General features: G+C 47.2%; 1 protein-coding gene across 8 annotated transcripts in view; it reads right to left on the reverse strand.

Moving 5' to 3' along the window:
• Nucleotides 1-14,081, reverse strand: part of ARHGAP32 (Rho GTPase activating protein 32) — a 242,761-nt gene that overhangs the window by 74,926 nt on the left and 153,754 nt on the right. For 7 of the 8 annotated variants that reach the window (XM_074559579.1, XM_074559580.1, XM_074559581.1 and 4 more), the window contains 3 exons: nt 4,645-4,782; nt 1,575-1,667; nt 5-127 (listed from right to left, as the gene is read on the reverse strand). In XM_074559579.1, coding sequence (XP_074415680.1) covers nt 5-127; nt 1,575-1,667; nt 4,645-4,782 — 354 coding nt within the window. Of the gene's footprint in view, nt 1-4; nt 128-1,574; nt 1,668-4,644; nt 4,783-6,691; nt 6,822-14,081 lie in introns of those variants that run through there. The other variant, XM_074559582.1, reaches the window with a different exon arrangement.

Here is a 14,081-nt window from a genome sequence, read left to right on the forward strand (position 1 = left end):
TTACCTCAAAGGACAGTTCATCTGCTGCTTGAGCAATGTATCTCTTAATGACATGGGCAGCAGCAATAGCAGGGACGTTAATGGATGATTCCTCATGGACCAGCAGGTGATTCCCCTTGTTATCAATCTGAAACAAAGAGCACAGGGGACTGTGAGGCAGCTGAGGACAAGTGAGGAAGCATTTTAGTGGTGCAAAGGCTTCAAGCTGATTGAGAGAGACAGCCCAGCCCTGGGCCCCAGGGGAGAGGGCACAGCACAGCCAGAGCAGCTCCCTGGGCTCCAGAGGGTCGGCTGTGCCCACCCAGAGGAGAGAAACACTGCCTTGCTGCAGCTCTGTGTGCAAACAGTAACACACACTGAGGGGCTGCAGCTCCCTTTCACACCAAACATGCTGGTTCTCCATGGCAATACAGACGTGCTACAAAAATCCTCTATGAGGTGGAATTAATGCTCAAGGTACTGAGGCAAGGAGAAAATGCTGTCAATCCAAAAACTAGCGTTGCTTTCAATTTTCTCCCACCCTTTTATTTATTTTTTTAAAGAAAACATGCACCCCCCCCTTGCAATCATCAGCATACTTCCAAAACTCCCAGGTTTCTGTGTAAAATTATGTAGGATTCTCAGTGAGTCACAAAGGTTACTCTGCACTGGGTTTGCTGTGATCTCCAGGCCTACTGTGTTGCTCTGAATGCTACATCCTTTTTCTCCCTACAGCTTCCTCCCTCCCTTTGCTGCTTTCCAAGATTTTTCTCATCCTAAAGGATTTCAGGGTGAGAAGGATATCAATGGGGAAATTGCAGGAAAACACACTCAATCCTTATCAGATCCATTGAAAAAGGAGCTGCAAGTCTATTAATAGCTGTTTCTATTCCTGGTGCGCAGCAGTGGAAAGCCACACGTCTGCAGGCAGCCTGAGCAAGGACAGCTGGACACTCCCCAGCCTGCCCTGCCCTCATCCCCACCAAGGGCTATTGTTTAAAGGCTACAGGACCATGAAAGCTGAAAGCAGAGCTGCAGCTGCAGTTACAACACACAAACTGTGCACTGCAGGCACAAGGCTGCCTCTGTCTGCAGGGGAGCCAACAGGAGCACGGAGTATTTACAGGGTTTGGAGCTGCCACAGGGAAAAATGATTCAGAAAACCAAGAGAGCAGGGAAACACCATAACAGAGACAGCTGAGTTTTAGAAATGTGCCACAGTTGCAGCATTGCCTTGGTAAAAAGGAAAGCAGGAATAAATGAGCTTTGAAACAAATGAGCCTTCTGCAACCCATCACTGGGAGATCCAGCCCTGAGCCCAGCATTCCCAGGCAGCCCTGGGACTGCCACCTCCTCTGTTGGTGAATATCAGCAGGACAATCCATTTCTGAGAGACAAAACCCAGGTTACAAGGGAAAAAACTCTATACTCTTAATAGTGGTTCTGATCCTGTGTGTCCCACACCTTCTACGTGCTGGTAATAGGGGAATAAAAAACTTTCAGGATAGAATTTCAGCAGGTCTGGAAAGAGCAGATGTGTGCCTGCTGTGTTTCCAAGGTCAGGAAACGAGGAACACCCCAGGGTTGTGCTGTACCTCCATCCACGTGAGGGCAGGGCCACAGTTGATCTTGTTGCCTGCAATGTTGGAGAGCCGAGCCAGGTAAGCCATCAGCATCTGGGTGACCAGCTGGGACACAAACACACACACAGTGGTTCTGTCAGTGCACCTGCCTTTGGAGAGCCTTCTGCAGGCTTAGGGAGGACCAGAAATCCCCCACAGCCACAGGAAAGGGTTACAGAGACATGTTCCCTTCTGCACATAAATGCATTTCTGTCGTTCCAAGGACAGCAAGCTACACACAGGGTTATAATGGTTACACCAAAGACAGGATAAAGAAGCAGCTCTCTGGGAAAGTAATAACGTTATTATCATCATTTTGTAACACGAATTTTTGTAATTCATGCAGATTTTCATAACTTCCCTTGTCAAGATACCTGAAATTTAAAGCTTTCCCTCATCGTGGACACATACACACAAACAACTCATGACTTAGGGCCACCAAACACCCCTGAGAACCACCCAGTGAAGAACCCATGAGTGCTCCTCAGTGAACGCCCCTGAGTGTCACCAGTGAACATCCCTGAGTGCCACCAGTGAACATCCTCAATGTCACCAGTGAACATCCCTGAGTGTCATCAGAACACCCCTGAGTGTCACCCAGTGAGTGCCACCAGTGGACACCCCTGAGTGCCACTTCCACACGCCTGCAGAGCCCAAAGAATGCAGCACCTCAGAGTGATCCCCTGGCCAAAGAGTAACATTTCAAGCAGTAGAAGAGGGGTTTAAAAATACACTTTGCCATGTCCCTTCTGTAACAGTAAACTGGTTTTTATTACAGAGAAGCCACTGAGGTCCTTGCAGAGTCTCCCAGTGACAGTGGTATAAAGCAGCATTGTAGCCCAGAATCTGTAGGACTGTTTAAAACATTGTTCTCCTCAAACATCTGTTCCAACGTGGCCAATTGAAAATAAAAAATATATGATGAGACACCCCACAGCTGCAGAGCTGTACAGCATCTTCACATCCTTTGTGCTTGCAGACAGAATGCAGATTTTCAGGCTCTTGCTCTAAAGTCCAGTTAAATTGGTGGTACAAGTAAGGATGCAAGAGACAGGAATGCCTAAAATATAATTAAAAGTAAACCAGGAATTCATTGTCCTGAATATTGCTGCTTCTGCTGAATTTAAACTTTAAATCCTCCTCAGAAATACCCTGTGTGAAACCAAAGCAAGTGTTATATCAGTCTCTCTGCTGAGTGATGGGGCTGCATGGTCAGTTCCTTAAATTCCATGGCAAACACCCTATAAATCCAGGAGGTACTAATTTCAGTGTCCACATCCTCCAAAACAATGCAGCCATGATTCACCTGCTGCTTTCCAAGAGATTTTTCTTGGAGAATAAATCTTTCAGTTATCAGCAGTGAGAAGCTGAGGTAATTTCATCTCATCATACTCTGGGTGAAGATAGCAAGCCAAGAAATGAGAAATATCTCTTTGAGGGAAAAAAAAACCTCATTGAGGAAAAAGAGCTTTTCAAAGACCATTTAAATAACACACTAATGCAACTGCTCTTAAAAAACACTTCAGGAATACTCAGTTTAAAATGGAAGCCTAGCACTCCAAATGGGATCCTGCTTGCAGTGCAGCAGCCTCAGACAGCATGATTCCCTGGGAGTGCTGAGTTGTTAACACTGAGCCAGAAAATACCCACAACACTGACAAAGTCTGCAAAGACAAAACCAAATTCACATCTAAGGGAACACAGGACAGCAGCTTTCCTGACACTCAATTACCATTCCAGATTCAGGAGCTTCATTAATTTGTCTGAACTTGCAGGACATTTCCCTTTAGATCACTGAAATTAGGGGTGGAAAACATTTGACTTTATTCGTGGTAGCCAATTTTCAAATGTAGCCCAGGCTGCATCAAAACTACTCTTTACTAGAAATAAGTATACTGATTACTAGTATATTACTAGTATTACTAGTATTAGATATTACTAGTAATTACAGTAATATAGTAATAGTATTATAGTAATCTAATAATAGTAATATTGTAATTATATATTCTAGTATTAGAATATAATACTAGTGTATAATACTGGAATATACACACAATATGATGTTGCAGTGTGTTGCAATTTCCTGTTTTAGACTTCCCAGTCCCTTCCCAGGTGTGGCAATACCTCTCTTCCTCCTCTTCCCCTTGCTGGGCTGTCAGTCAGTTTTAACATTCCAGCAAGGCCTCGTGTGGTTGGTCAGGTTCAAAGGATGCCCCCAGGCCTGGGGATCATTGGCCTGTCTGTGTGTCCCTCGTCCCCTGAGACCCTGCCCCTCCCACCTGCTTGGTGCTCACCTGTCCCTTCCCTCCCCCTGTCCCTGGGCCTAAATTCAGCCAGGGCCATGTGGTCAGCATTCTGTTGGAGCTGTTAGCAAGATTCAGATGTCTGTGACCATGGAATAAACTCTGGATTAAACCCTCCACCAGAATCCATCTCCTTTTCCTCTTCACCCTTGCCTGAAGCCCTTCCACCTGAGGTAAACTGAGTTTCTACAAGCCTGGCTTTGTTTCAGTGCCCAGCTGCAACACGGTCTTTTTAAAGACCATTTAAATAACACACTAATGCAACTGCTCTTAAAAAACACTTCAGGAATACTCAGTTTAAAATGGAAGTCTAGCAGTTCAAATGGGATTCTTCTTGCAGTGCAGCAGCCAGCCAAAGGTGTCTCTGAGGTGAAACACCACAGCTGCCGCCTTTGGCCCAGCAGCAAGGGCCAGACAAGTTCAGGCACAATCTACCTGGTAATATTGGGATCTTCTTCCAATAATACTCTGTGAAAATACTCTGTGTACCAGAAATACACGGAATTGCTGAGGCTGGAAAAGACCTCTAAGTCCACCAACTACACCATGTCCCCACGTGCCACATCCAGACACTTCTGAACACTTCAAGGGACACTGACTCCACCACTGCCCTGGGCAGCCCCCTCCAATGCTTGACAGCCCCTCCCACGATGGAATTGTCCCTGATACCCAACAAACCTCCCCCAGAGGTCCCTCCTTGCCCGAGCCCCACGGCTGGGGGTGCCCTGGGTGCCCCTTACCTCGGGGCTGTCCTTCAGGGCATCGGAGCGGGGCAGCTCTGCCAGCTGCGAGAAGCGGCGGTCGTAGATGCACAGGTGGAGGTGTTTGTCCAGCACCCGGAAATCCTCATAGCTCCTCTTCACAATCCAGCTCCTGCCCTGCACACACAAACACAGCCAGTCCGTCACAGAGGGGCACGAGAGGGAAACCTGAGCACAAACAGCACTTTCTCCTTGAAACATCTGAAAGCGATCAAAGTGCCCTAGCAATATGCTCGTGGTTTAATTTGCAGGTAACATTCTCATGGTCTAATTTGCAGGTAACATTCTCATGTTTTAATTTGCCAGTAACATTTTCATGGTTTAATCTTCAGGTAACATTTTCATGGTCTAATTTGCAGCAGCCATTCATGTTCAAACCAGCCATTAGTGGTCCTGTTTTTAATTATTTAACCATGGGTTTGGATGTGGCCCAGCAGCATGAGACCCATCCAGAGCTTTAACTTCCACCTGTTTTACAAGGATTTTGTAGCATTTTCCTACACAAGGTGTCCTTGCACAAATGTAAATCACCAAGTGGTTGTATAAACAGCATGAAATTAGATTCCAAGCAGATAGAATCATATAAACCCAGAGATCTGAAAGCAGGATTGAAGCTTGCAAAATTTCTGCCAGGTGCCCCAGGCAAATCTTCAGCTGAATTAAGAAAACAATCCATGATGAACAATTCTAGCTGCAGATTTATTCCTGAGTGCATATCATTTCCCCAATTAAAATATAGACAAGATACAGACTGCTCCAGGGGACAAGGAAGGGACTGTGGCAGCACAGAACAGTTTCCTTTGTGAAGCTTTTAATATCTAATGATGACTTTTAAATGCTCCATGGCCTATTATGGTCAATAAAAAATGTTGTAATAATGCAGCAGTTTACAGGCCAAAGCACTTTATGAAGAGTCATTAATCACAGAATCCCAGAGTGGTTTGGGATCGAAGGGAACTCAAAGCCCATCCAGTGCCACCCCTACCATGGGCAGGGACACCTTCCCCTGTCCCAGTTTGCTCCAAGCCCTGTCCAGGCTGGCCTTGGACACTGCCAGGGACGTGGAGGGAATGAAGGGATGGGATTGCTCTGGGTTACACGGGCACTCAGAGGCAGTGCAGGGACTGGAAGTGACACAGGGATGCCTGAAAGTGGAGCAGAAAGCAGGGGATGCATGGGGTAACACAAAGGGGACAGAGCTGTAAATGCTGACCTGCTGTGCCTGGCTGGCAGGGCTCTGCCAGGTGCCCTCTCCCCTGGGATACAAAAGGCATGGCCTACTCTGAATTCCCAGGCATAATTCCCCTATGCTGATTTCTTTATCAGCAAAGTTCTAGGCATCAGTTTTACATTAATATCCAAAGCCTGTGAGGCAACTGCAGATATAAACCCTCCAATCCAGCTACATCCTGTCCCAATGATTTAAGACAATTCCACACTGTGACTGTGTCCATAGACACTGCTTTCAATTCATGAGAAATCACCATATTTCACAATCCTACAAAGAGGCACCTACCCAGGATAAATTATTTGGGATTTCCACATTATGTCACTTCACTTCTGTCTATAGGAGAAAAACAAAACCAGGAGTGCAAGGCTAATTCTGTGCAGGGAGATGTCAGCCTTCCCCATTTCTCCATCTTTTGCAATTAAGGGATTCTTGCTCTCTCACTGAGCTGCCAGTGTGACCTTCAAGGTTCAGTCACCAACGTAGGGAACAGCAGCCTGAGAAATCCCTGTGATCCTGGATCTGCCTCTGCCACACACCGGGCATTTCATTCCCAAACAACAAAATGATCTGTCAAACGTTCCTGAACCTGTCACTGATTCCATTCTATTTCATTTTAAAGGCTGGCCTGGAGCTTTGCAGCCTGGCTGCCACGAATAAGGGCAGGAAGAGTTAAAAGCAGCCGGGAGGCAGAGCTGGGTCAGCCCTGCTGTGCCAGGGCGTGCAGGATCCCACAGCACCCCGGCCACAGGGCTGACAGCAGCAGGAGAAGCTGATGGATGAGCAGGGACAGCTTACCCCACAGCAGCAGAGTCTCTGGCCCCACGGGAGGCTCCTGGAGCAGGGCAGGCAGCAGAGCCGGAGCGCTGGCAGGAACCGGGATCTGGGCTCCTGCACCTCCAAACTGCAGCTCGCAGCTGCTAAGCAACCAGCAGAGCTCTCCTGAGCTCTCCCATCCCTGAGGTATCCCTGAGCCATCCCTGAGCTATTCCTGAGCTCTCCCTGAGCTCTCCCATCCCTGAGGTATCCCTGAGCCATCCCTGAGCTCTCCCTGAGCTCTCCCACCCCTGAGCCACCCCTGAGCTCTCCCTGAGCCATTCCTGAGCTGTCCCACCCCTGAGCTGTCCCTGCCAGCAGCCCAGGCTCCAGGAGAGGGATGCTGTGGGTGCCTGGAGGCCAGAACCTCATCCCCATTCCCAGGTCACTCAGCCCAGGATCGTGGACATCATCAGGCTCTTGTGCAAAAGGATCACAGTCTACTTCATGGAATCATGGAATATCCTGAGTTGGACCCACAAGGATCATCATTCCACCCCTGTCCCTGCCCAGACCCCCAGCAATCCGACCCTGTCCATCCCTGGCAGTGCTGCCCAAACCCTCCTGGAGCTCTGGCAGCCTCGGGGCTGTGCCCATTCCCTGGGCAGCCTGGGCAGTGCCAGCGTATAGTAGGAGTCCCAGTAAAATATATGTATTGTATAAGTGGCCTTGCCCCAATCCTAGTTGTTCTAGATGGGCTGCAGCTGTGATGTCCCTAACTGGGTGGCAGCTGTGGCCAGTAAAGATAACTGGGATAAAAGGGGGTGGGCTGGCTGGTCAGGGAGAGCCTTGGAGGAGCCCTGACAAAGAAGCAGGAGCAACACTGCTGTGAAGGGCTGCTTGTGAGAAAGCCACCCAGAAGGTATGGGACTCTAGAAATATGGTAACAACACCAGCACCCTCTGGGGAAGAATCTTTCTCTAAATTCAACTTAAACCTTCTCTGGCACAGCTCCAGCTGTTCCTCAGGTCCTGTCACTTGTCTCAGAAGAGCTCAGCAGCTGCCCCTCCACCCAGGCTGCCCCTTCCTGTCTCACTCACAGCCATGCACAGGCTGTGCTGGCACAGAGCAGCACCTCAGGAACAATAACACACATTTCCACCCAGCAGAATGTTATTCCAACACCCTAAAGGGGAGTATTTGCCAATATTCTACAACTTTAAGCCTGGCATAACTAATTTCTAAAAGCTCCCATGCTTTAGGCTGCACTTTAAATTGTATTAAGCCAAGTTTTTTGCAGATTTGGAGCCTGAGTGATGAATTTTTAAGCTGCATTTACATGGGATGCAATGAACTTTACAGGAAGGAATGACTGCAGCAATCGAGGAAGGAACTGGACAGTATTTAATGCTTCCCCTCAGATCTCCAGCACAGGAAAGCACAGGCTGGATTCTCCCAGCCAGACTCCCAGAGAGCCAAAGCAGCAGCCTCATCCCAGATCCAAAGTACCACAAAGGTTTCCATTATAACTAGAAACCACAGAATATACCAATATAAAAACTGTACACCTTGCTCCCCTTTGCTGCAAATTCTCAAGCACCAGAAAGGTTTGGCAAAAGGATTCTTTTTAAATTTAGAGCTAACAAAATATTAGATACACAAGTAAGTGCCTGTTAAGTTGGTCTTGTGTTGTTAACTGTATTTTATATCAAAGCTTATAATTTCTGGGGCTTCAGGCACTCAACATCCACATGGCAAAAATGTCCTCTTCATGTTTTTAATGATTTCCATAAACTGTTGCTCAAATAAATTTTTGATCAATGAAATTTCTCATTTTCTAATTCAATAATTCCTTTTCATTTCCATAATTATTAATTATCCTGATTTACAGAAGCACAAGCTTAAATCCCATTCACTTCAGTGGGACACAAGAGGTGAAGTTAAGCATGAAGTGATTTCCCAGATTCAGACCTTCAACTACAAACCTGGCTGTGACAAAATTCTTTAAAATAAAAAAAATCAAATATCAAGTGAAGATTTCAATAATGCCATTATATAGTTTCAGGATCTTTAAAAAGAAAAACTGACCAGTGACTTAAAAACAAGTTCCTCTTGAAAAAAAATCAAAGTATTTTTTGATATTGCTTTTTACAGAAACATTCACAATGAAAAGCATCATGAAGAATCTGGAATTTCTCTCACAATGGAAAATCTGGTCTCATCCCTGGTCTTTTCCCATCCTGATCTGCTCTCCCTCACTCTGCTGGGTAGGATGAGATGCTGCTGAGATTTCAGCCTCTGCACAGAGCTGCTGATCTTTTCCTGATTACCAAAGCAAGGAGAAATGTCATGCGAAAGAAATGACTGGAGACGACTGAACTGCTTTAATTTCCAGTGAGGCAGAGATCTGAAGCCTCCCTCAGTGGCACCAGCACTGCAAGATCACAGATCAGAGACGCTGCAGGCTTCCCTTGGCACGGGAGGAGATGGGGAGGGCCAGGGACCCAGGGCCCAGCTCCACAGGGAGCACTCTCAGCTCTGCTGAACAAATGGCCTGCGGAGGACAATGAGCAGCCACAGCCTGGAGCAGTTTCCTACTCCCTTAAGCTCAGCTCAGTCCTGTGGCACTCGAGCAGCAGTGTCACTCCCACTGCCATTCCTCCCATCCTGATTCCTGCAGCTCAGTGATGGCTTCATGACCAACAGACAGACTTTATCCACTGCAAATCTGAGAGGAAGCAATTTTAAACCATTCCCTGCAGTTTCATTCCCCCAGCCAAAGCCCACTTTGCTCCATCATCCCTTAAACTCTTCAATGATCATTACAAGAATCATGCTCTTTTTCTAACTCTTCAATTATCAGTACAAGAATCATGCATGCTCTTTTCTAACTGGGGCTCCCCTAAGTCCAGGTCAGTTCCATAGTGGAATATTTGTATGTGATTTTAACTGTTCCCACTCAGCATCTGGCAGAAAACTCTTCCTGCTGTGCCCTGAGCAACACCCAGGGCACCCAGCCTTGCCAGAGAGCTCCAGCTGCTGCCAGGATTTGTGGCACCATCCATTCACAAAGCTTACACACTAGAATCTTGTACTAAAGATTCACAGATCTTCTTGCTACGTAAGAAAAACTCCTGTTTGCAGCTGGATCTGTCTCCATGCCAGCAGGCAGGATGCCACCCTGTCCATCAATCCTCTCCAAGCCAGCCTGGCTGCACTGAGCTCCAGCACACACAGCCCTCCTGTTCCTCAGTCTGACTGGCTTTGCTCTACAGCACTTAGGATTTATTTATTTTAAGACAGGGATAGACCTTTCTTTTCTGGTTCAAATGCTGATTTCCTCAGAGAGAACACATGGATGCTCTCCTGAACCTTGCAGCCCACATGGAGAGCAAGAGCAGAAAATGAGATGAAAGTATAAGGCAAAAGTCACTTCAGTTTGACCCCTCAGTAAGAAAACACCAGAGATTAAATGGCTGGAAAAGCAGCAGCATGCAGCAGGGCAGGTTAACTCTGCCATGGGTGACTCTTACAGCTGTCTGGGGCTCGGGCTCTGTATGTTATTACAGCCTGACCCTTCAGCCCTTTCTGTTTCAAGTCACAGCAGAAAATGGTTTAGAGATTTAGTCAAAACAGAAAGCAGGATGGATAAAATCCATCCCAGGGAGTTCACCCAGGAAGTGTTTGTAGCTGGTGCCTTAGGTCGCTTTACCTACACTTACATTTGTTTACTAAAGTGATTCCATGACTTCTGGTGTGTTATTCTAACTTGAAGGAAATTATAAATCTTTAAAACTTAAAGGGAGTTTGCACTGAGGCAACATAAAAGCACTTTATTTCTGAATGAAACACAAAAACTTCAGCACTCCACCTGGAATCACAGCTCATGGACGCAAGGGAGGAACAAGCACAAGACGGAGGGAAAATACAAATGGACGGAGCACAAGGAAGAGGAGAAAATCTGGTATATTTATGTGGTGAACCCTTATTAGTCTTATTCCACAGCATAATTTAATCTCTCAGCATTAATTATCAGTTTATTATCAATTAATTGTAGTCATTGGGGAAAAAAAAATTAATGGAAACCATTGTAGCTTTTCTCCCCTAAAAATGAGACTGCCTTGTGCTGCTGGATTCCAGTTACAGACAGGAGCCCCCAGAGCACACGTGGGGACACAGGGCTGGGTCTGAGGGACAGCAGTGTCACCCTGTCTGTCCTCACTGCTTGGGAATCACTCCTCAGGGGTGTGTGGTTCTCTGGGGTAGAAGGGGACACAGCCATGAGCCCCAGTGGTTCCAGTGTCCCTCAGAGGAACAGCTTTGCCCATAGATAAACACCTGGCTCAGGCTTTGGGGATGTACAGGTGCTTTTATACAGGTACAGAGGAGTAAGAGCCCAGCAAGACAACCCAACACAGACAGAGTGCCTGAAACCCTAAGAGCCATTTTTCCTCCCAAAACCAGCCCATTTCTGAATGGCAGCCTGACAGACCTTGAACTCGACCCAGGATTTACAGCCCTCGACATGTGAGTGGCATTCCTGCTCTCCTGCCATGCTGTAATTTAAACACTTCCACATCCATCATCTCTTCAGCAAAATTCCACCATGGAGCAGTGGGTCAGGGGTGAGAGGAGGGTGGGCACAGCATGGGGGGCTGCTTTACTGCACTTCAGAAAATGACAGTCGTGACATGAGAGCTTGGAGCCACAAACAAAACCCTTCAGAGCCACAGAGCAGAGCTCAGGGAGCTGAAATTCCACCATCCTCCGTGTAGCAGAGCAGTGAGGGGGTGCATGTACAGCTACAAATGAGTGTATGGACCTTGCAGGCATTAAACACAACTCCCTCCTCACCCCACAGCCCCAGTGCGCCACGAACTGCTCTGCACTCAACCACAGGGGAGGGTTCCATCAAACCAGCAGCCACCACTGGCCTTTGGAGCAAAACAAACAAAAAACCTTTAAAATTACTTGCCTGAGGTTGTTAAAACAAAAGAAAATTACAGAATGCCAGGATGGCTTGGGTTGGGAGGGACCTTAAAGCCCATCCAGTGCCACCCCTGCCATGGCAGGGACACCTCCCCTGTCCCAGGCTGCTCCAGCCCTGTCCAGCCTGGCCTTGGGCACTGCCAGGGATCCAGGGGCAGCCCCAGCTGCTCTGGGCACCCTGTGCCAGGGCCTGCCCACCCTCACAGGGAACAATTCCTGCCAATATCCCATCAAGCCCTGCCCTCTGGCAGTGGGAAGCCATTCCTTTGCCTTCCTATTTTCAAAACTTCCTGAATTCCTTGCTTGAGGTCACCTACAGCATCAGCAGCTTTGGCACACAGAGATCTTAATTTTCTTAAATCTCATTTCTCAGGCAGGCCATGGCAGCAAACAGCTGGCTTGTATATGTTTGCATGTATGTATGCATTATGTGTATATATATATGAGATCAGAGAACAGAACCATGTTCTTGTAAACACAAACTGCCAGCGAAAAAGGAGTTTTTTTGTAGGTGCAAACCCAAAAAATTATTTGAACACCCCACATGACCCCGTCAGGCCTGCTATGCCACAGGTCAGACATCCATGATATCACTTACAGACAGCAGGCACTGAGGAGCACAGAAATAACAAAAGCCTGCTCTATCTGTCACTGCTCCCTTCCAGCCCCATTCATCCTGACACCCCAGAACGAAGCAACACTACCAGTGCCTGGAAAATATCACTAACAGGGTAAGAAATGCCTCTGGGCAAGGTTAGAGATAAAAACCATGAGTATTCCCAGGGAAAAAAAATCTGTGTTAGAGATGCAGCTGATCAAGCCTCAAGGAAGGGTGAAACATTATTTTGAAAGCACAAGAAACAGAAGCAGTTATGTGGAGGTTTTGGGAACAAAGCTGGAGTCAAAATGGAAAATCATCTGCTTTTCTGGCAGCTGCAGCCATCAGTTTTATGAAGAAAGAGTGAAAAGTGGTGCCAAGGCCCAGGAGATGAAATATTTAAGACAGACATCTTCAATATCTAATATCCCTCATGGGGGCTTTTCAAAACCTAAACCACAACGTTTGAAATAAAGGCACAGTTTTTAACCCACAGATGACTTTAAAATGCACCACTTAGAAAACAGAAAATCCTGATCTGTCAAAACCTGAGCCCTTTGGTGTCAAACCTGCTCCAAGGTCTTGGCAAATACAGTCTGTGTTTATTTCTGATGCCTCCATGCCCCAGCCTGTGGCACATCCTCAGAGTGACACAATTCAGAGCGACAACCAACACCTGCTCCGTGCATTTCACAAACTTGGGGCCCAAACCTGCTCTGGAACTCTGGGAAAGCCCCCACAATTTAGGGAACAAGCTCAAATCAGGTTTCCCCTGAGAATTCTGTGATTGACTCCTCTAAACAAAACTTATTGGTAAAGTGACACAGGGTTGGGCAAAGCACCTCTATTTACTGAGTGCAACAGCAGCACTCTCAGCCCTCCTATTACCCAGACAGCTCAACTACAAATTATCTTCAGAGTACCAGTTTAATAACCCATGTGCACTCAGTGTAACTGGTAGGACAGAACTTCAGAAACTGTTGTGATTGTGTATTTTGCCACCTGGCTCTGTGCCAGTAAATATTTGCTACAAATAGCGAAAATGCTGCATCTCTGATTTACCACGGAAGTATCTTTAGGACAAGATGCCCTAAGGAGGGTTAGGTTGGACATTAAGTTGGATTTTTTTTAATGGAAAAGGTTGTTAAGACCTGGCAGAGGCTGCCCAGAGCAGTGGTGGGTGGAGTCACAGTCCCTGAAGAGCTAAAAAACTGTGTTGATGTGGCACTTGGGGACAGGGATTGGTGGTGGCTTGGCAGGGCTGTGGCAAAGCCACTCCATGATTTTGGAGTTTTTTTCCATCCTAAATGACTCCACAAGTCAATGATTCTGCCTTTACACACACACTGTTTATTATGATGTGGTTTCTGTGCCTTGAGAGAGCCTTTTTGAAACTGTCCTTTCCTGCCCTGCCTGCTCTCCATCTGATGTGCAGTGAGTCTGTCATTTGGAAGTGCAGATGCTGTTCCCAGGTCTGTGAACTTCACCCACCCTGAGGCTGCGTCCCCACTGCTCCCCTGGGCTGTGTCTGCTGCCCCCTCAGCCTCCAGCATCTCCTGGTGCCCAGACAGCTCTGCAGCCTTGCACAGCATGGCAGTGGATGAAACAGCTTTAGATGGTTTGTCCCAAAGCCCTGTCACCTTCCCCAGGTAAACTCATACTGACAATGGCAAACCTCCCCACAAGGAACAAACATCAAGGTAGGAAGGAATATCCCCACAATCCTCCTCCCATTCTGGACTTGAACCAAGCCTTGCTCTTGGAAAAGTTGTAAAACAAGTGAATTGTAGGCAAAGGGCTCCTCTGCAAAGCATCTGCACTGCTCAGTTGTGGAGATGACTTGGT

The sequence above is a fragment of the Zonotrichia albicollis genome, chromosome 27 (assembly GCF_047830755.1).
Source record: "Zonotrichia albicollis isolate bZonAlb1 chromosome 27, bZonAlb1.hap1, whole genome shotgun sequence".
In the NCBI taxonomy this organism is placed as follows: Eukaryota; Metazoa; Chordata; class Aves; order Passeriformes; family Passerellidae; genus Zonotrichia; species Zonotrichia albicollis.